The 22,541-nt window shown below is 34.9% G+C and overlaps 1 protein-coding gene across 11 annotated transcripts in view; it reads left to right on the top strand.

Moving 5' to 3' along the window:
• The window catches only part of LOC144970681 (cationic amino acid transporter 4-like), a 79,037-nt gene extending 57,640 nt beyond the window's left edge, over window positions 1–21,397 (top strand). For all 11 annotated transcript variants that reach the window (XM_078910562.1, XM_078910561.1, XM_078910565.1 and 8 more), the window contains 11 exons: window positions 267–383; window positions 1,457–1,633; window positions 4,289–4,499; window positions 5,256–5,488; window positions 6,099–6,286; window positions 6,675–6,848; window positions 8,710–8,778; window positions 9,515–9,706; window positions 11,820–11,930; window positions 12,916–13,024; window positions 13,593–21,397. In XM_078910562.1, coding sequence (XP_078766688.1) covers window positions 267–383; window positions 1,457–1,633; window positions 4,289–4,499; window positions 5,256–5,488; window positions 6,099–6,286; window positions 6,675–6,848; window positions 8,710–8,778; window positions 9,515–9,706; window positions 11,820–11,930; window positions 12,916–13,024; window positions 13,593–13,795 — 1,784 coding nt within the window. In that variant the 3' untranslated portion in view covers window positions 13,796–21,397. The remainder of the gene's footprint in view (window positions 1–266; window positions 384–1,456; window positions 1,634–4,288; window positions 4,500–5,255; window positions 5,489–6,098; window positions 6,287–6,674; window positions 6,849–8,709; window positions 8,779–9,514; window positions 9,707–11,819; window positions 11,931–12,915; window positions 13,025–13,592) is intronic.
• Window positions 21,398–22,541: the final 1,144 nt, after the last annotated feature.

Here is a 22,541-nt window from a genome sequence, read left to right as displayed (position 1 = left end):
GGAAAAGGCTTTTTACTCACATTCTCTCATCGTGCTTAGGTATAAAATGAGTACCTGTCCGTCAACAGCGTTGTCTTTGTCGGAAAAAAAATTGTAATATCGCCTAACAGGCATCATGTCTCGTTCGACATGTAAAGTGTTGATGTTGGTCAGGGACCATTTGCAAAGCGCTTTGAGCACGTTTAGTGGAAATTGCGCTATAGAAACGCTCAATTTTTATTTTTTTATTTATTATTATGTAATCTCTTTTTTCTGTCTATTTTTAGGAACAGTAATCAAGGAAATGGCAGGTCCCTCTGCTGTGCTCAGTTTTTGCTTCGCCGGTGTAGCTGCATTTCTCAGTGCTCTCTGCTATGCCGAATTTGGTGCCAGAATCCCAAAAGGTTTGAGATTGATCATGATATGTGTATGTGGTAGAATTTGTGAAAGATGAGCTTTAACAGAGAGGGAAGGAGAGTGGGAAGGAGAGAGAGAGAGAGAGAGAGAGAGAGAGAGAGAGAGAGAGAGAGAGAGAGAGGGGGGGGGGTCGAAAATCAAATTGTTGTTATTATTATCATCACCATCATCATTATTAATATCATTATCATCACTGTGTTGCGGGCCTCGTTTATTGTGTAAGATAAAAATCTGAACAGCACCAAATCAGGGCATAACATCAATGATTACAGAGATCAATCAGCTATCATAGGGGTTGGCGAAAGATAAGCTCTCGTTGAGAAATTGAGCTTTATAAATGTATAACACATTGTGTGTGTGTGCATTTAGGTAATTTGGCCTTATCATTATTATCATCATAACCTAAACGTAAGAGAGGCTTTGTTTTTGTTTATTATGTGCTTTATGTGGTCGTAATGACATTATTATGTTCATCAGATCAATACAAAAAGCATTACCTTAGATTTATAAAAGGAGAAAAGTAAATCAATAGTTAATGTCTTTACTCAGAATAATGTGCGTGGGTTGTAGGCAGAGCTGACAACACTGGTTGTAGGTCAGTGACTGTCCTGACGGCAAATTAGTGTAAATATCATGAGAATAGAGAACAAAAGTTTGATGTCAGAATGCTGGTTCCAATCTCATTAGAAGTTTGAAACCGATCCTCCGGAGGACTGGATACATACCTTGTGCAACTGATCTTCTGGTTTCAGAGTGATGGCATTTTATTTTCTAGCCTAAATAAATGCTGGTTGTGTATAAAGATCATCCATCCTCGCTCTGTGCTACTGTCCGTAATCATAAGAATCTGCTTATACATCTAGCTAATAAATTAGTTATGCCACCGTAATATCCAATACGTAATCTATTCATTAATAGTACTCAGTAGGATTTGTAACACACTGTAAAGAAGTTTTGAACCGGAACAGAGGTAGCAGTGACGTCACGATTTCTGCTTTCCATTGATTTGGTATGTTTGTATTAAAGTATTCTTCATCTCTCTTTTTATTCATTACATCAGCCGGCTCTGCCTATTCGTACACCTATGTGACTATCGGCGAATTATGGGGCTTTCTGATTGGTTGGAACATCATCCTAGAGCACATCGTTGGCATGGCCTCTGTGGCAAGAGCCTGGAGTGGAGCCCTGGACGCGCTCTTTGACGGAGCCATCAAGAATGGAACTATCAAAACTGTTGGTGAGATTTAACACGGCATATTTTTCAGTTGCAGCTAAAAGTTAATTCACTCAACCCTAACACCGACTATATCCGTAGTTTACCCGGGTTACTTTTACCCGATGCCAATTTATTACGTTTTCTGAGACAAATTATAGGCGTGGTATCAACGCTAAAGTTCTAAATTTATTCATGTTAATAATAGTTGAATAAAAATATCTATACACATATATAATAATATAATAATTTATTTTTTTTCTCCAGTTTTGAAAAGTAGTAAAAATTTCTAGGATTCAGTGAGTTAACCTTATTTGCCTCATTATGACAGGCGGGTAGGTGTAAAACAAGTACGGCATTATGCACTTTGCCTGCACGTTTCACGAGGAAATAAAAATAATTCATTAAACAAGCAGCTGATGTCAATAGGACTCATTCATGTTGTCCAAAGTAAGCAAATGGGTGGGGGAGGGGGGTAATGATTCTGCCCAAGGAAAGGAAAACAAAAGTGTTTGAAGCGGGGGTCAGGCCAAGGACTTTCCAGATCACAGAGCAATAACTTAACCACTCGACCACTCCCCCCCCCCCCCCCCCCCCCCCCGCCCACATCCACACACACACACACACACACACACCTTAAGTGGTAAGGACGCCTCTAAATTTCGGATTCGAACTCCGTTGGGGGTTGCGCAAAGTTGAGTCCGTAGAAAAAGCTTTTCACCTACATTATCTCACCATACTTGGTGTGTAAAATGGATACTTGCTCTGTAACAGTGTGGTCTCTGTCTAAAATAAAGTTATTATATCGCCTTATGTAGGTGTTATCTCTTGTCCCATGTCCAATCTTGCTGCCGACTTTGGTTTGTTTGAAATGGTGGGAAACATTATACGACCGACTTCCATTTTATCAATAGGGTAACAAGCAATTGTTACCGTCGGGTTTACGCTACAAAAGCGGGAATAAATTAAAATTTTATCGGCCCCAAAACGTTAAATGACTACTTAGTAAGAATTGTTTTAAAAATCAACTTATCTTTTTTTTTTTTTACAGTAATGCGATGATGGCTTCCAATAATAACCATTCTCAATCTCATTTTTTCTGTGCCTAATTCCAATCACTTGAATTAAAGATAAAATAAAACGAAGCTTATTATGAAGGAATTATTTCATTCAATCTCAACAAAACAACGCTGCCATAATCTGGCTAAAGACATTAAATGTTTGTTTTCTTCCTTCCCATTTTGGTCCGAAAACATTTATTTTCAGATATTCATCGATTAAAATGACACTCAAATATTCAATAATTCTCAAAACCAAGCCCCTGTTGAAGTCCCAGGTTTAATTAATGGCTATTGATAAGTTGAGGATATTTTAATTGGTTAATGTTTGGATCAAAAATTTTCGAAAAAAAAAGTATTTTATTTTCTCTCAGAGAACAGCTTACCGGTCTCTATTAAAGTAATGAAGTTTAAATTATTTATAGACCCAATACTCTCCATCACGATATATGAAAGCAGCTGTATGCGCAAAGCATACGATCCCATGTAATGGATTCTAAAAAAAAAAATGTCTGTTGTCGGTAAAAAAATAAAGGGGAAAAAAATGAACAAATAAATCTTACAGGTAAATGGATGAGAGTCTGTTTTATTTACGTAAATCCGCAAATATAGTATTCTTTTAAAAAAATTAATTGAGCCTTTATACTGGGCAATATTATACATTAAATTGGGCCATAGCGCTACTAAGGTGTCCTCAGCCAATGGCACCATTGAAAGTGAAATTATGCTGTGAGACATAAAAAAGAAAAACAAAAACAAACAAACAAACAAACAAACAAAGCTTTTATATAGCCCAATATCCACGGCGTTCAAAGTGCATTTCAAGGGGTCCCTAGCCCACCACAACACTTAACATATTAGGACGAGACATTGATGAGGCCTATCAGGCGATGTTACAATTATGATTTTTTTTTTTTTTGGACAAAGACAATGCTTTTAAAGGACAGGTACTCATTTTACACCAGACTACGATGAGAGAACGTGAGTAAAGAGCCTTTTCCAAAGACTCAGCTATGCGCCACTCAGAGTAGGATTCAAACTCAAGACCTTCCGATCTGTGTCATATAGAGCACATAGCCGCACATGCAGCCTGTGAAGTGCCATACAAATAATATTTCAACAAAGACAATGCTTTTTCTGTTACTAATTTTACACTTGGACATGGGAAGTAAACGTGAGTAAAGGCCTTTTCCAGTGCTTTGACCATGCACTGCCCACGCACAGCGAAATATTAACACTCGACATACAATTGGTCGGTCGTAACCGGGGGGTCAAATTATTTCTAGACCACAAGCTTGCGACATTTAATAAATGTTACCACAATTCTTATCCTCATAAGTTCTCTGATATTAGGTACGAGTAATCACAAGATTGTCTTTGACAAACATCATTTTCGCAACAAGAATCATTAGTATAAAGTAAAGAAAGAAAGAAAAAAAAATTAATGAATAAATTGATAGACAGATAAATATAAATAAATCAATAAATAAATAAATACATTTATTAAATACATTAATTAATAAATAAACTTCTGAAAAGAGGTCAAAATTGAGATATATTTAACCCTTAAATTGCTTGAAAATGTCAATTTAACCCTTACGTTACCTTTGCCGTCATTCAGGTCACTTAGCAGAAGACAGCATCTGGTTGTCGGACTACCCCGATTTCGTGGCCACGGGTATTGGTATCGTCGCCTTCGTAATCGTTGCCACAGGAGCAAAGATCTCCATCCACTTCAATAGTACCTTCACCATTCTCAACGTCATCGTCCTATGCTTTATCATCATATGTGGATTCGTCTATGCTAATACGGATTACTGGACCACTGACAAGTTAGTAGTTCAATCCCTAATTAGCGGAATGCGTCTGTAGCCCATTGAGTCCTTTGGTTTTGTCCGAAACAATGAACACTTTTATGATAGCAACTCCGACGAAGCATTGAGACTGAGTCGAAGGCAGCCAGACAAATCTGGACCCAAATAGGGAAGCCTTTCAAAAACCTAGTCAGATGGAAGAGAGCTGTTGCGGCCCTTGTGTGGTGTAATACGAGTAAAGTGCTTTTTTAAAAAAAACAAAAACCCAAAAGCACAACCGCAAAGTCCAGAAACTAGGGAGCAGGTACCGATGTAAGATAAAGATCTGAACAAGTGTGTATGAAAGGTGCCAAACAAAGCAAGAAAGAAAAATACAAGAAAAAAAGACTATCCCAAAAAATCAGTATACCTCGAATGGGGATCGACGTTCAGACCTTCTGATTACCGGTGGGTTTTATTTTTCTTGTATTTTTCTTTCTTGCTTTGTGTTGCACCTTTAATATAAACTTGTTAAAACGGCAAAGTCAAAGTTTTGTAATCATTTTCGTCATCTTGGTAACTGACCACGTTCAAAATCGCTTGATTTTGTTTCGAGAGAAAAAAACAAACAAACCACATTAGTATGTAGGTCACCGTGAACTAACAAGAGAGCTTTGTTGATATAGGTACATGATAAAAAAAAAACATCGTTTACCATTGATTTATAGTTCAGTATTGGATTATCTATGTCAGGCAAAACAAAGCATTATCTTTATATCATTTTTTCTTTTCCAGATACGGTGGTTTTTTTCCTTACGGATTCAGTGGGACTATCTCAGGAGCGGCAAGCTGTTTCTTCGCTTACATAGGCTTTGAGGGCATTGCTGTTGGCGGAGAAGAGGCCAAAAACCCAGAGAAAAGCATCCCAATCGCTAGTGCGCTTGCGCTCACTGTGGTCACGTGCTTGTATCTCTTAGCAACGTGTAGTTTAACTCTCATGATTCCGTACACCGACACGATTACCTCAGGTTTGTGAATTAACCCTTCTAAGACTAACCCATATCAGATTGGTTAAAAAAAAAAAAAAGAAAGCAAAAAAAAAAAAAAAAAAAATAAAGACAACATAAACAATAACCAAAAACAAAAACAAAAGAAAACAACAAACAACGAAAAAAAAAAAAAAAGAAGGCAGGCACGCAACAGAAAAATGACTAATTATAATGTGATCTTTATAATATGACAGTATTTCGGTGGGCATTGTCCTGAAGAGTACAGTTTGGATGTGACTTTACTTTGGTTATTCACTTTGAGATGAGTCCCTCTCTCTCTCTCTCTCTCTCTCTCTCTCTCTCTCTCTCTCTCTCTCTCTCTCTCTCTTTCTCTCTCTCTCTCTCTCTCGCTCGCTCGCTCGCTCTTAATCATGTGAATGATTCTTTCAAATGAATTATATCTAAGGACGTCAAGGTAGCTATGGGGCACTTGGAGCCGACAATTACCCAAATTTCTGTATTAAAAAGAATTTCAAAAAATATTCATTCATAAATAAATATATAAATAAACAGATATAAATGAATATATAGATAAATAAATAAATCAATAAATATATAATTAAAAAATTTACTTCAAATCTTCTAACAGCTGCCTACCCGTTTGCATTCGAGGAAGTAGGAGCTTCATGGGCCAAGTACATTGTAGCCCTGGGCTCGATGTTTGGAATAACCACGTCTCTTATTGGTGGTGCCTTCTCCCTCCCAAGATCTGTCTACGCCATGGCGGAAGATGGCCTTCTGTTCCATTTCCTGGCCTATATACACCCACGGACACAGGTTAGGGAGATATCCATTCCATTTATCATTGTGTGTCGTCGATGGATGAAGTGGACAGCCGTCATCATCATCATCATCATCATCATCATCATCATCATCATCTTCTTCTTCATTGTCTTCTTTTTCATCATCATCATCATCATCATCATCATCATCATCATCATCATCATCATCATCATCATCATCATCATCATCATCATCATCATCATCTTCATCATCATTATCATCCTCATCATCACCATAACCACCACCACCACCATCATCATCATCATCATTATCATTATCATCATCACCATCATCATCATTATCATCATTATCATTATCACCACCACCACCACCATCATCATCATCATCATCATCATCATCATCATCATCTATTTCTCCCCAGACCCCCGTTGTATCCATCGTGGTATTTGGGTCCATAGCACTCCTGATGACGTTACTGTTTGAAATCTCCACCCTAGTAGAGTTCATGAGTATTGGGACACTGTTCGGGTACACCATAGTGGCCGCTAGTATCATTATTCTACGATACCAACCAGTTGACAAATGCCAATTTAAGGTAAGTCTTCACAATAGCAAACCTGAAAATTTGTCATTAAATTTTGTTTTTTGTTTTTCATGGCAAATATTACCAGTACTGGTCACTAAATCTACCTTTGCAAGCAACCAAAGTTACCCTCTGGAAGACTGAATAAGGTTTCTTTAATCTTACACTATGTGATTTGAGTAGTAAAGTGCGAGAGGACAAAAGAGAATAAATAATTTGGAGTGGTGGATAGCTCAGACAGTAAAGCCACGCTCTCCCCAGCCAAGCGGATTTGTCGTACCAATAAGGTCGCGGGTTCGAGCCCCCATCGCCGCCGCGAAATTTTTATTATCTATTATCTTCAGGCACTTTCCTACTCACTTCATTTCTTGTCATTATCAACAAAAGTGCCTGCTCCATTCACTTTACTGGACTTTGTGATTTGGCGCCACGTTTCCTTTTTCTATTCCAAAGGGTGGCAAGTGACGTACACTTAATTGCAGTCTGATAACCCAGTTCATTATGGGCTCATTGTTATAATGGAAATCTTTAAAAAAAAATCAATGACGCAAAATATTGTCCATTACAACAATGCTAAACTCGGTCCAAAATTGCGTTCCGATGTCAGACCTATTATGTACGCGTCGGTAGCAAGCAAATGATTTTGTTCATCCCAACCCCCTCCCCCTTCCTCCTACAAAAACGGGTGAAATTCCAACTTTAAAGGGCTTTTAATGGTCGAATAGGCCAATGGGCATTTTAATATCCTGCTATACTATATAATTACTATGCCTAGATATAAGTGGCCTGTTCTGTCAAGTTGAATCTACTGAGAACAAATTAACAAAGCAAATGAATAAACCAATAAATAACCAGATACCCCCCCCCCCCCCCTTCCACAACATTAAATTATTCTGTATTTCCAACTTAAGCTGTTAAACGTGGGGAAATAGAAAACAAAGAATTTATTTGAATTTCCGGGAAAATGTAATTTATCTGTTTTCTATTTCCCCACGTTTAACAGCTTCAATCAGTATCATGTTGAGATGAACTATTTCCTGGAAATTGAAATTATAGCCACTTTTTAATTAATTAGATTTTAAAATGATTTTATTATTATTATTATTATTATTATTATTATTATTATTATTATTATTATTATTATTATTATTATTATTATTATTATTATTATTATTATATTATTATTATTATTATTATTATTATTATTATTATTATTATTATTATTATTATTATTATTATTATTATTATTATTATTATTATCATTATTATTATTGTTGTTGTTGTTGTTGTTGTTTGCTTTGTTTTATTAATGATTTTACGTACTTTGATTTGTTGGTTGGAAATATTATATTCAGTTATGAGTTATACTGCCTAAAAATAAACCGTTGAATTGAATTGAGTTGTATGAAACTTGAGGTAAAAACTTTATTCGTTTTGGCGGAGGAGAAATACAATACAATTTCTTGCACTGAAAAAAACCCAACGAAAAGTAAATCTCAAAGTTTCTATTTCTTATCATTTTGATTCTAAATTCATTTTTAAAGGTCATTCATATTCATCCCAATAGTGATGCTGTGCAGTTAGCTAAAATACTCACAACACCTACCAGCCGGATATAACGTACCAACACACACAATACTATGAGTAACTTTGAATGTTTATAGTTTGAAGAATTTAGTGAGAACTGGTCATAAAACTGCTGGCTTAATATAATAATAAAGTGCTAAGTGACGTCAATTCCGTTCCTTCTATGATACCGTTTTGAGGTGGTGGGTTACATATTGAGACTGTTGCTATACTAATTGAATATTCATAATTTTCTTCTCCACCCCATCCCCACCGCATCTCATACCCCCACCCCCGCCCATTCTAGCTCAAGCCAGACGAATCGCCTACAAAATCGTCCTCAACAAAATCTTTGCCACAGGATTCTGAAGAAGCGGTAAATCCACATTTTATCTATCCATTTTCTATAAATTATAAGATTTTCGTTTTGTTCAATAATAAGATAATCATTAGTCAAGATCCATAACTTCTCATAATAAAATAAAGCCATATCGAATTTAGTCAAAGATCGGATGAGTAACATGCAGCTATGTGGTCTTGTGGTGTGACATTCGCCTTCGGATGAGAAGTTCCTGGGTTCAACCCCCATTCTGAGTAGTGCATAGCTGAGTCCATGGAAAAGGCTTTTACTCACATTCTCTCACCGTACTAAGGTGTCTGGAAAAACTTGTATTTTAAAAGTTGGCCTGAAAACCCGTCCTTCAATTATCCATCGATTTAAGTGACCTTCATCTTGACAAAAACTCTCAAACCTGGGACTTCGCAAAGTCTCAGGTTTGAGAGTTTTACCAAGATGAGGGTCATTTAAATCGATGGATATAGATAGTATGCGCTTGGCTAAGAAGCTCATAACATTGCGATCCGGAAGTATAACGGACCAACACACAAAACTATGTGTAATCTTGAACGTTTATAGTCTGGTTAATACAGTTTAGTGAGAATTACTCATGAACGAGGATGGCAAAAACCAATAACAAAGACCTGAGTGACGTCAACTTCATTCTATCTATATGAAGGACGGGTTGCTGACTAAATTTTTAAATACAAGTTTTTTTTCCAGAATACGGCAGTTAAATGGTAACACTTCGATTTTATTTTTTTTCAAATTTCAGTCGGAGAGACAAAGCATAATCTCCAAATCCAAGAGCCACGACGACTTCGGTCGTCTGCGCCAGACCCTGCGGGAATTCCCGATCCTCAAGAAGTTCGAGCCAGGAGATGGTGTGAAGAGTGCTGTGGTTTTGATGGGTGTTTTTATGACCAGTCTTTTGTTGGTCGTTATTGACGGGTTTGATCATCTCAAGGTATGTTTTCGTGACGTTTGTGACTTTTAACCAACGCGAATCAAAGTGATGTGACGTTAAGGTCACGTTTTCCGTCAAGGATTGGAGAAATCTTATCTTAGTGGCATCTGGGAGTGGTACAGTCTATTGAATTTAAAACGTAATTTTTAGTGCGTTGTTAAAGATTGCTATATTATATCTAGAAAATGCTTACAAAAACAAAGAGACCAAAATCTAATATTATTAAGACAGCAAGGGTGCTCTACTTACCCAGAAAGAAGATGTTACGAACAGATGAGCCGGATACTGCAAAGGGCTGTACAACATCGATCTGAGCCCAGACCCATCAGTCTTGACAGAGAACCGAAACACACAAAACCCATACACACAAAGAATAATGAAACATGAAGTTGAGGCAGCAATCCAGGGTTTAAGCTCCAACAAAACCCCTGGAATAGATAACATTCCAGCAGAACTTTTTTTAAATGGTGGAGAGGAGACAATGGAGGCAATGACAATCCAATGCCAAAAGATAATGAACGAGACAAGGTGGACAAAAGACGACACAATCCTTGATTATCCCTCTCCCCCCAAAAAAAAAGATTTGAAAAAGTGCAGTAACTATAGGACCATACGTCTCATTAGCCACCCAAGCGGATAATACAAAACATAATGAAACAAAAAATCGAATATATCCTGGCAAAGAGCAAGCTGGTTTTCGAGCTGGAAAGAGCACAGTACGAGTCTTCAATAACAGAATTCTGACAGAGAAATTCCTGCAACACCAAAAAGAATTATTTCACAATTTCTTAGACTTCCTGAAAGCATTTGACAGCATGACGGTTTGTGGGATACACTACGCTTTTACTGTTTCGAAGAGGGTCTAATCCAAATAATCGAAGCACTCCATAGTACTGCGACAAGTGCATTTCTCAAAAACAACGAACTTGGTGAGTTCTTCCGGACAAATGTGGGCGTCAGACAAGGCTGCATACTCTCCCCAATGCTCGTTTTGCAGAACGGAGATGAAGGGCACCCTTGAAGGAGGAAGAAGAAGAGGAAGACAAAGGAAAGTTTGGATGGACAATATTAAGGAATGGACAGGAATGAAGATGGAAGAACGCTTGGAGAAGGCCGCCAACAATAGAGAAGAATGGCGGAAAGTGGTGACAGCTGCATTCCATGAATCCCCCGACGATCATCAGATCATGGAATGAATGAATGAATGAAAGAATGAATGATTGAATGAATGAATGAATGAATGAATGAATGAATGAATGAATGGATGATTATTATATCATCTTCTAAAGAGTTTGCGTTCAGATTAAATTCATTTAGAATAATATAGGTAAGATGGTGAAGAAGAAGAAGAAGAAGAAGAAGAAGAAGAAGAAGAAGAAGAAGAAGAAGAAAGAAGAAGAAGAAGAAGAAGAAGAAGAAGAAGAAGAAGAAGAAGAAGATGATGATGATGATGATGATGATGATGATGATTATGATGTGGGTGATGATAATGATGATGATGATGATGATGTGGGTGATGATAATGACACTTTTGAATTGAGGTAAATTATTTGCGAATAAATTATCTATAAATATATTATTGGGCATACGAGCAAAAATTAATTCAAATCATCTCCCCAGCCTTGGGCATCGTATTCAAGGTGATTAAATACAATGTAAATGGAATAACACACGACCTTGACATTGTTAATGCATCAACACATTTTACTTATTCTAACGTAACATTCACTGGAGGCGACGTGTACATATATGCAGGCCTGACATCCGAACGCACCCATGGGCCTAGTTTAATATTGTTGTAATGGACAATATTTTTCGTCAATTAAAAAAAAAAAAAATTTCCATTACAACAATGAGCCCATAAGGAATTGGGTTATCAAACCTGCAAATAAGTGCACGTCGACTAACGGAGGATTGCGTAACACTTCAAAATCTGTAAAAGTGTGTAGTCTGGCATCAACTTTCATCTCCCATTAGTTTATTGACTTAGAGATGCTCATGAAGTTCTGAAATTGGAGCCAAAATTTCGTAATTCTACGATTTTTTTCGAAATAGCAAGCAGGTCTGTGTTACAGTATAATATAATGACCGTGATTCTCTCATTCATTCACAGGAAGGGGCGTGGTGGGCAGTCCTACTCGTCATCATCTTTGGCCTTTTTGTCATCGTCTTCTACTTAACCATCATTGCCCATGAGCAAAACGATGCATTTTTAACATTTCAGGTAATCCAATTCAAATTATACAACGATATGAACTACTTTTAAAAACTCTTGTAAACCATTAAATTTCATTAAAAAAAAAAAAAAAGTAGTCCTTCAGAGCCATGAGACCCATTTACCCGGAGTTTATCCCGGTTTCTGTAGCGTGAAATGGACAATAGCAATTGCTTGCTATCCTTTTGAAAGGACGCTAGTCTATCGCAACGTACTTTCCGCCAGATCTAAGGAATTCAGCTACCCAATCACTGTTGGGTGGACAGGGGGGGTCAGAAAAAAAATCTCGACTGCACCCAGGATTGGTCTAGGTCCCTTTGATTGTGAAGAAACTGCTCTACCGACTGAGCTATTGGGACCCCCCATTAAAAAATATCCTTTAATTCAGATAAATCGGATGTATTTCATATTGTGATTCTTTTAATCGATTAAAATCTATTCTAAATGCATTTAAAAAATCATTGGAAAAAGGCTGTTTTATATTTTGTGTTTTATTTATCTGCAAGTTATATCCACAACAGTGCCTTACACTTTAAAAAAAAAACATGTGTTCAAAATTTGGCCAGAAAACTCTTCCATCAAATATCGATCTCTTAAAACAATTCTCATCTTCACTAAAACTCTCAAACCTGGGACTTGCGAAGTCCCTGATGTGATAGTTTTGCCAAGGTGATTGTCATTTTAATCAATCGATATTTGCACGATTTTTATGGCCAAAATTTCTAATACGATTTATTTTTTTCTCAGAGTACGGCAGAATAGTTGTTTTGTTGTTGTTTTTTTTTTTTTATTTTATGTTTTTTTTTTGGTCTCGCTTAATTCATAAAATACCATCAAAAAGATTTGATTCTGTTTGCAATGGTAAATTCTTTTCAAAATAGTATTAAATATGTACATTCTAAATTTTCTTGGCTTTGGACCTTCTGTAAAAGCTTTTGTATGTAGCCTACAGAACTATAACATTTTAAAAATATTCTTTTCTCTTTTAATCCAGGTCCCATTTGTACCTCTGCTGCCATCTTTAAGTATGTTTGTAAATATAGCCCTAATGCTTTCACTTAGCAAATACACCTGGCTACGTTTGGTCATCTGGATAGTCATTGGTGAGTACTTTTGCGATTTATCGGCGAGACTTACTTTCTATTCATTTATCGTTATATTTTAATTCATAATCAGTCTATGCTGACGTCATAAAAATGCGAGTGTCACCAAAATTCATGCAAATAAGCACAGGTGTCGAAATTTGACACAAGACGACATGATGGTAATTTTTTTATCGTTATGCCGTGGAGCCACCTGTGCTATTCATAGAAAAATGGTTGACACTGAAAAACAGCGAAAATTTCAAAGAAAATCCTAAAATCCCGAATCTCGCGGAAGATTATCATCACTGCATAATTTACTCATTATCAACTCCTTTTACATGCCAATATTGTGATAAAATATGAGTTAAGGACCTTTTTCAAGGACTCAACATTGCGCCGTTGACAGCGGGACTCGAATCTTCGACCAGCAGGTCGCAGGCAGGGCATAACATAACCAGTACATTAGTCATCACAAGCTTTATGTTTGACCATAATATTTGAAACGTGTAGATCAGTCCATACCTATTATAAATCGCCTGCTTCTGATTATTGATTTCAATGATTTTGCTATCATTTCTATTTTCAGGTCTAATCTTATACTTTGCTTATGGCATGCACTTCAGTCATGAAAACAGGCCTTCAAACGGATATGGACAGATAGTTGAATATGCTGGAGATGCCAAACTCCCAGACAATGCCATGAAAAGTTTATCAGAGGAAGTTAGAGAACAGCAACCGGCAGATAAATCGGATGAAAGGTATCACCAGGCACAAACTACTTACCAGTGACGTCATTGACACGTGACCCTGATGTGATGACGTTTCCTTGATTGAGCCAATAATGTGGCTTCTCATAGGTTTTATGTCTAATTTGCGGTCAACCAATCAGAATGTGGTATATTATTTCAAACTGTGTATTTATTTAGTGGCATCTGGGAGTGGTACAGTCTATTGAATTGACACATTGAATCAAAACGGTATTATGTCGGGTTGAACCAGATGTAAAAATTAAAAAAACGGATGTCAACAAAAACAATAAAACAAAACAACCCCCCCCCCCCCAAAAAAAAAAAACAAAAAAACAAACAAACAACATATGTCAAGATTAAAAAAAGAAAACAGATGTCAAAAAAAAAGAAGAAAAAGAAACATGTCAAAAAAAAAACTTGTTAAAAAAAAGACCAAACAGATGTCATAAACAAAACAAAAACAAAAAGCAGATGTCAACAAAACAAAAAACAGATGTAAAAAAAAAAACAAAAACAGATGTTAACAAAAAAAAAACAGAACAAAAAACAGATGTCAAGAACAAAAAACAAAAAGAAGAAAGAAAAATTAAAAGAATGTTAAACTTGAAATTGCGAAGAAAAAAAAAGAAAAAAAAGAAGAGGGAAATACAATCATTCCCATCTATCAAACAAAACTTTAACGCAAATCTCGTATTTCTATAAATTCAACCGTTAGCATCTGAATTACCCATACGCTCGAGCACCGTCCCCTCGACCTACTCAGGATATGCAATAAAAAAAAAATAAAAAATAAAAAAAAAAAAAAAAAAAGAAAAGAAAAACGTTCATGAAGGCAATAGTTCGAGGAAAACGTGTACAAAGAATAATAATGAAAATTTTTTTGGAAAAATGAAAAGTTCGAGAAAACGGTGTATTCGAGGAAACCGTACTCCGGTGTATTAAAATACCACTTTGAGGCCGTGAGTCACATTTTGTGATTTTTCATAAATTTATCTTACAAGTGCAATAAAAACAAACTCAGTGTGATGAATGAATATTGATAACATGCATTCTTTTTTGTTGTTGTTGTTGTTGTTGTTGTTGTTGTTGTTGATATATTCAAATTGATGTTCCGTAATCAGGCTGAGACTATGCATAGATTTGAGATTCACTTGAAATTCGTCATAAAATGGCTGTTACTATTTCCCCTGGATGAAAAACAAATACAGTGGAATCCTGATGCCCAACACCGCCGGACCAGAAATATTGGCTAACTTTAACCAGTCAACTGCCGTACTCTAAAAAAAAAAACCAACAACAAAAACACGTGTTAAAAAACAAAACAAAAAAAAAAACTATTTTCCTTCAAATCGATCGATTTTAATGACTCTCATCTTTGCAAAACACTTGAACCTGGGACCTTACGAGGTCTCAGGTTTGAGAGTTATTGCCAAGATGAGGGTCAGTTAAATCAAATCGATATTTGAAGGACAAGTTTTCTGGCCAAATTTTAAAATACGATTACGAGTCTTTCCAGGGTACGTTAGTTAAATTTTAATGTTGAAACAAGGTTGGCGTTATCTATTATCAATGGAACACACTTAGATAAAGAACAGAACATTTTGGACCAACAAGAGGTGTTGACTTTAAGCAGCATAGGTTGACTGTATGCAGATACCACTGTACCAAACTACACATCTATTATACGACGGAGAGTTATCAAAAAATGGAGAAATACTCCCGTGCTTAATTATAAATGAGGCGCTGTAGGGACATGGTCCACATGTCGCTGATAGCACTGTTGAGATGTGTCAATTAAAAGGAGTTTTGGGACTTTCCAATGAAAATTGGGATTTCCCAGGAATATGATAATTTGTTTATTTTTGCATACTGTCACAGACAGAAATCTAAAGTAAAATTGCACTTTTAACATTCTAATTTAATATTTTCCGTGATATTTAAACGTTAAAATTATAAAAGTTACGCTTCAATCCAGTTTCTTTCAAAACCACCTTTCTACAGATTGTCTAATTTTAATAGCCATAACTCGGCCAATTAAAAAGAAATTTTAAAGAAATAAATGACAAAATGTAGATAATTGTCAACTCTTTCACACCATACAAATAGAGTGGAATCCGTATAAAATAAACACTCTTAAAGTAAACGTCTGCTAAAGTCAACACCTCTGTTCTTGATCACTCTTTGAAAATGGATAAGGTAAACACTGCTGAAAGTCAACCAATCTTTTTGGACCGGCGGTGTTGGCTTTATTAGAATTCCACTGTAACTCATTTCCATATGGTGCGACATGTACAACAATTCCCCTGAGCACCTACCATAATATTTCATTAAGTCTATTTTTTAAAAATGACAATGTGGAAGGTCATCCTTTGTGCAAATTTATCCCTGTTTACGGTTCATTGGCAATGACTTGTGAGGTCAACATTTCAGTGACATTTTTTTTCGGCTTTCTGGTTTTGATTGTTGAGTGGTAATTGGTGTTTCGTCTTGTAAAAAAGTCAAATGAATTTGAGCCGATTATGTGTATTATTATCACATCATAATTATTATTATTATTATAATAATTATTATTATTGTTATTATTATAAATAAAAATAACAATATTAGTATTATTATCATCATAATCATTATTATTATCATCATCATCATCTTCATCCTCTTTATCATAATTATTTCTATACTTAAATATCATTATCAGACAATATTGTGATAAGGGACCAAATGCTTATTTCATTAATTTTGTTTTGTTTTCAATCTGAAGAGGTAAATAACATATCAAATGACACTATCTTAATCTTTCATTTACCAAAATTTTATCTATTACCATCGTCTTTTTAAAAATAATTTGCTGATACTCAAATATAACATGTATGTATTTATTATTTACTATCTCGTGCGATAACTTATGAATATTATTTAATTAATTATTCTTTAAACAAGATGTTTTTACCTACATTTTAACGAAATGTTTTTTATTTCATTGAGGACTTGACTTTCAAAACTTAAGTCGCTTTTTTTTATTCAAAGAAAACTGATTTTTTTTTTTTAGATGTGGCTGTTGTTGTCATTTACTTACTAAATTAAATTCGAAAATAATTGTCTTGATTGCCTCATAAAGATCTGAAAAAGTGTATGATCTTTATCTTACATCAGGGCCCGCTCCCTAATGGCTCAATTTGTTTGCCTCGTATAACAATTACCCTGAGTGTTTTGAAATTTCAAATTTTCCCTGGTGATTCAATGGAGCCCAACAGATTTCTTTAGAGTGTTCACTCATTCTCTATCTGGGTTGTTTCATTTTCTATCTGGTTGTGACTTCGCAGGTTTGGAAAGTCACTTCTTCAATCATATTATTTCAACAATCTTTTATGATAATGGTTAAGAAAAGGACATATCTTCTTTAATCAATTCAATAAAGGGTTAAAATACCTACGGAGCTGTCAAATCGAGCGTATTGTGGTGTTTTAGAGCTAACTGTGTAACGGTAAAAAGTGAATTCTTCAATCATATTATTTGAACAATCTTTTATAATGATGGGTAAGAAGAGGACACATCTTCTTTAATCAATAAACGGTTAAAAATATCTATGGAGCTGTCAAAGTGAGTGTGTTGTGGTGTTTCGGAGCTAACTGTGTAACTGTAAAAAATCACTTCTTCAATCAATTCAATCATATTATTTTAACAATCTTTACGTGGGAATGGATAAGAAAAAGACACAGCATTTTAAAAAATCAACAAAAGTTCTAAAAATATCTGAGAGCTGTCAACTTAAGTTTGTTGCGTGTGGTGTTTTGGAGCTAACTGTGTAACTCAGGATAAAAATGAAATGAAATTTAATTTTTTTTTTTTAGCTTATAATGTTTAGAATGCCTTTCAATTAATCCCCTACTCAATAATGATTTGCACCAAGTTAAGAACGTGTGCAATAATTTTTGTCTCTCCTGTAAAATTTTGTTATAAGCGTTATATGGTTAGAGAATGACACTCTCAATATACGACTTGCTCTAAATTCAGTAGGAAGGTTCTGGATTTGAACTTCTAGTCCATCCATCTTGAGCGACACATTGTCTCAATCTAGTATTATGTCGGAACGAATCAGATGATGAAAAGTGACTTGAAAGGTAAAATCAGAGATTTTATAATTAAGCTCCCTAAGTATTTATATTATTATTTAGGGTATATTATAAACAGAATTGATAATAATAATATAAATAATAATATAAAAATATTTAAGTGTATCAAAAATATCGTTTTTTTGGGATTTTTTTTTTTTTTTTTTTTTTTTGTGCTTAAAATAAATTATAATTTTCATTGTATAAATCATTCCGACATATGACTGATTTGAGGCTTGGGTCACATTCTTTTTTTTTTTTTTTTCTTTTTGGTAAGAGTAATCTTGATAAGGAAATAAATCATATTAAGGGTAAGGAAAATATATCAAAGATAAAGGAAATGTATCATATCAAAGACTAAGATAAAACCATGGATAAATGGTCGGTTTTATGGACAATGGGCTATCCCATATTATTATAAAAAGGTTTTGGCAAAGTTGATTCGAAGCAGATTTTATATATTTTAATATTAATATTAAACCTCTTTATTTAAAGATCATTCATTTTACAGATTTTAAAGTTCAACATGAAACACTGATGGTGTTTGGTGTATTCGAGCATTTTAATTTATTTTAGTGAGAGAAAGTGAAAACATAAGTTTTGAAAAATGAAGGGGCAGCCGTCTTGTCCCTGAAACCGTCCTAAATAATCTTATCCTGGAGATATACATATCAAATATTATTCAACTTTTACTATTTTTGTTTATAAATTGAGGAAGAGGCTTTCAAAACATGCTAAATAATCGCATTTCCATCATTCCAAATTTTTTCTCATTTATTTAGTGACTTAAAGTGCAGCTATGTGGTCTTGTGGTATGACACTCGCTTTCGGATCGGAAGGTCCTGGATTCGAGCCTCGCTCAGTGCATAGTTGAGTTCTTGGAAAAGCTCTTTACTCACATTCTCTCACCATACTCATGTGTAAAATGAGTACCTGGTTGTTAAACAGCGCCATCTCTGTCAAAAAAAAAAGGAATATCGCCTAACAGGCGTCATGTCTTGTTCCATATGTTATGTGTTGCTGTTGGTCAGGGACTGCTTGTAAAGTGCTTTGAGCATGTTTAGTGGATATTGCACTATATAAATGCTCTAGCAGTTTAGTTTAAAGAGAAAAATAATTGTTTTTGTTTGTTTCATAGAACAATACCCTGAGTGTTTTGATACTTCTAATTTTCTCTGGTGATTCTATGGAGTCCAATGGATTGCTTGAGAGTTATAGTAGCTATTTTTCTATCTGTATGTGGCTAAGCAGGTTTTAAAAGTCGCCTCCTCATATACTTAAGTTATGACATTAATGTTTGATAGAAGAAGGTGAAAGATATCATTTCGAAACTGTTGTAATCACAATATCATCTTCGATTGTCAGTCAATTATGACAACATAGAGTACTCTACAATGTGTTTCCCCCATAGGATAAGCTGATCTCATTATAAAGTAATTAGCTAGTCCTCCCAAAGCTATTGTTACTGGGTGGGGTTCCTGCCTCCCATAGTGGGCAGGGAGGTACTTACTGTGTCTTCTATCCCCCTATATCTGTTTTCCAACTTGCTTTCTGTCTTTGTCTTGGAATGAGATTACTTGGTTTTGTCCTGGCCCTGGCCGGAGTCCTAGCAGGGAGGGAAACAGTCAAATGCATAGTTATTGTTTTGGGAGATGATGTTTTTTTCCTTGTAAATCATCGCTCTGTTATGCATTGTATTATGTTTTCTTTATAGTATATACGATTTGTAAAACATTTGAGTGTATTCCTCTTGGTTGGGATCTGTGCTTGTGTGTCTGGATGAGACTTTTAGGTAATCTCAAACTAAGTACTTTGATAGTGTGCTCTTGGAATCTACATCTCTTTCCTATTTGAACCAATTCCCCTTTTGTCTTCTCTTTTCTTGGCCACTTTAATTGTCATTCTATAACTTTTTACTATCTTATTTTCTTCCTTTTAACTGGCGCTGATATAACCTAAATGTGTTGCAAGCGCCGTAAAACCCTTAAAAACAAACAAAAACAAAGCTATTGTTACTACTACTACTACTACTATTACTACTACTTCCACTACTATTACACAGCTACTGCTAGTACTACTACCACCACTGTGTACTACTATACCACTACATACTACAATCATTTCTCTACCACAATATCAATATTAGTTGGCAATAGTATTATAAACCAGATGAGTACTACAAAAATAATGTAAACTTCCTATTTATAAAGGATATCATTTTTGTTTTCATTCAAAATGTCAACATAAATAATAGAGATACATACGAGTTTGAGTGATGGAGATTCATTCAATACGGGAAAATTTCTACTTATGAGTATTAAATTAGAGAAATGCTGACGCATGTTTTCTTTCTTTGAATATCAAGGAGCAACTTCATTATGTTAGAACAAGTTTGTTAAAATCAACCCCTCCTCGTCCCCCCCCCCCCCCCCCCCCCCCAAAAAAAAAAAAAAGAAAACAAATTACCTCAATTGGTATATCCAAGAAATCATGACTTTCAACGTTATACTTTATTCTAGTTGTAACAATTAAATAAAAAGTGTATACAAAATTACATTAAGCAATGCTACTTAAAAGCTGAATAATCTAGGGCAATGGTCCTCTGAAAGTGAAAGTGAATGAAAAAGATATTTGGATTCCTTCATGTAGGAAGACCTAGTCGTTGTGTAAACGTTAGCAACTGATAAAACTACAATCGTTGACTTCATGTCACAGCATCACGAGTGTGTGAATGTCTTCTAAGGATTAATTCCCTTCTCTGGTTTCCTGCAATAAATAAACATATTGATGCTAATTCATATGCAAAACATGCAGTTTTGTTTATGTTGTTCATTATTTGTGATATAGGACAGAAGTTTTCTGAAAAATCAGATCTGAATGGAAAAATCTCTAGGTAAGAAATAATTTTGTTTTTGATCCAAAATTGTTGAACATTTTGATCACTTGTGATTAAATTTAAGGAATAAAATACGAATGTAACAAAAAGTTTCAGATGAGCAATAATTCTGAAAATTGCTATTTTGTATTTGCATTTGACTCAAAGAACACAGCTTGAATCTAAAATGAAAAGTTAAGGTATGAAAAAAAATGTAAGGTGCAATATTGAATCATTTTTACCATAAACCATAATTTAACACATGGAAAAAAATGAAATTGAAGAGACAAGACACGTTTATGAAAGAAACTTTCGTATGAACTAAATCCTCCTTCAGATATTATTTTACAAATGTGTAATCAATTAATTTATCAATTTTCATCATTGAAATGGTAATTATACGTAAATATTATACGAAAATGTACGTATTTGATGATACATTAATAGTAATAGTTAACAAATTAATAATCTACTAATTTATTAATTTCTATCTTGTGTTCAAATGAGAATTCTGTGAATCAATGTTGTTATTATTATAATATTGGAATAGCTTGCCTTCAATGTTGTTCAGCTGTTGTATTGTGCTGGTGGTGAAATTTGTTTTTATATTATGTATTGAAATTTTAATGATTAAAGTGTTTTATTGCAATCCAAATTTCGCCAGGTTTGTCTCATTGAATTGTAGTCATTTATGTTTTGGATACAAACGTATGGTCAGTCCTTCCATACGGATGTGAGAGTTGGAATATCAACAACAAAAAATAGGAAGAAGGTTGGGGGCTGAAAGGATGTGATTTTTTAAAGGTAACATCATGGAAATATCCTGGACAGAAAGAGTGACAATTGAGGAAGTATTGGATCGAGCAGGCACAAAACACTTTCTCCTTAGAGCTAAAAGAGAAAGGGAATTAACATAACTCTGCCATTGGTTTAGTGGGGAAAATTGATGGGAAAGAAAACAAAGGATATGTCACAGATCTTAGGATATTAACTGGAGTGACAAATGAAACTAACATTTACTTTCCGAGACGATCAGAGGACAAAAAGAATTGGAGATTTCTGATCGCCTGTGTCTGCCAAAGACCTGGCATCACTTGATGATGATGTGTGAAACCAGAGTATTCCAGATGTTGGTAGTAGATGACTGATAACGTTTGAATTACTTTTCGGTCATGTCAGCTTCAGTAAATAGGAAAAACGAAAATAGTTTGTTGTGTGCTTCAGCCTCTATCACCCTCTAGCTCTCTTTCCATCAAGAAACAAGAACCCACCAGATCACATTTTGAAAGCCTACACTCTCAAAAAAAATAAAATTGTTTTTGCCTTTTCCATGTAAGTGACAAAAACATAATTTATCTCTAACTCTATTCAAAAAATAGTCATTGTGCATGTTGTCAGTCCGTGGAACTTTAAGCATTCTTCTCACAATCTCTCATTTTAAAAAGTAATAAAACAAAACACCTACCTGTTTCCCACTAAGCAAAAGATCCTAGTCAAGGTGTAGCTCAGGTCAAATAGGTTTCTTCCATAACATTACAGGAATAGGAACACAAAAGAAGATAAAATAGGAGAATAGCTGAAATAGCAATGGTGGTCCAACCTAGCACCCCATCACCTTAAGTAGAAGTAGAAAACTTCCTCAACCCTCTATCCACCTGGAATTGTGTCAATGAGCAACACATTAGTATTTATTAAATAACTCAGCGATTTTTGTCCTTTGTTGTAATAAAGACACACAACATAATTGTGATTTGTTAAAAACTTTAATGTTCATATTATTTAATATCACACTGTGGAAT

This window comes from Berghia stephanieae, chromosome 4 (genome assembly GCF_034508935.2).
Source record: "Berghia stephanieae isolate SIO BIC M18660-M18661 chromosome 4, UCSD_Bste_1.3, whole genome shotgun sequence".
Lineage (NCBI taxonomy): Eukaryota > Metazoa > Mollusca > Gastropoda > Nudibranchia > Aeolidiidae > Berghia > Berghia stephanieae.
Note: the sequence above shows the minus strand (reverse complement) of the source record. Positions and strands in the feature narration are given on the sequence as shown.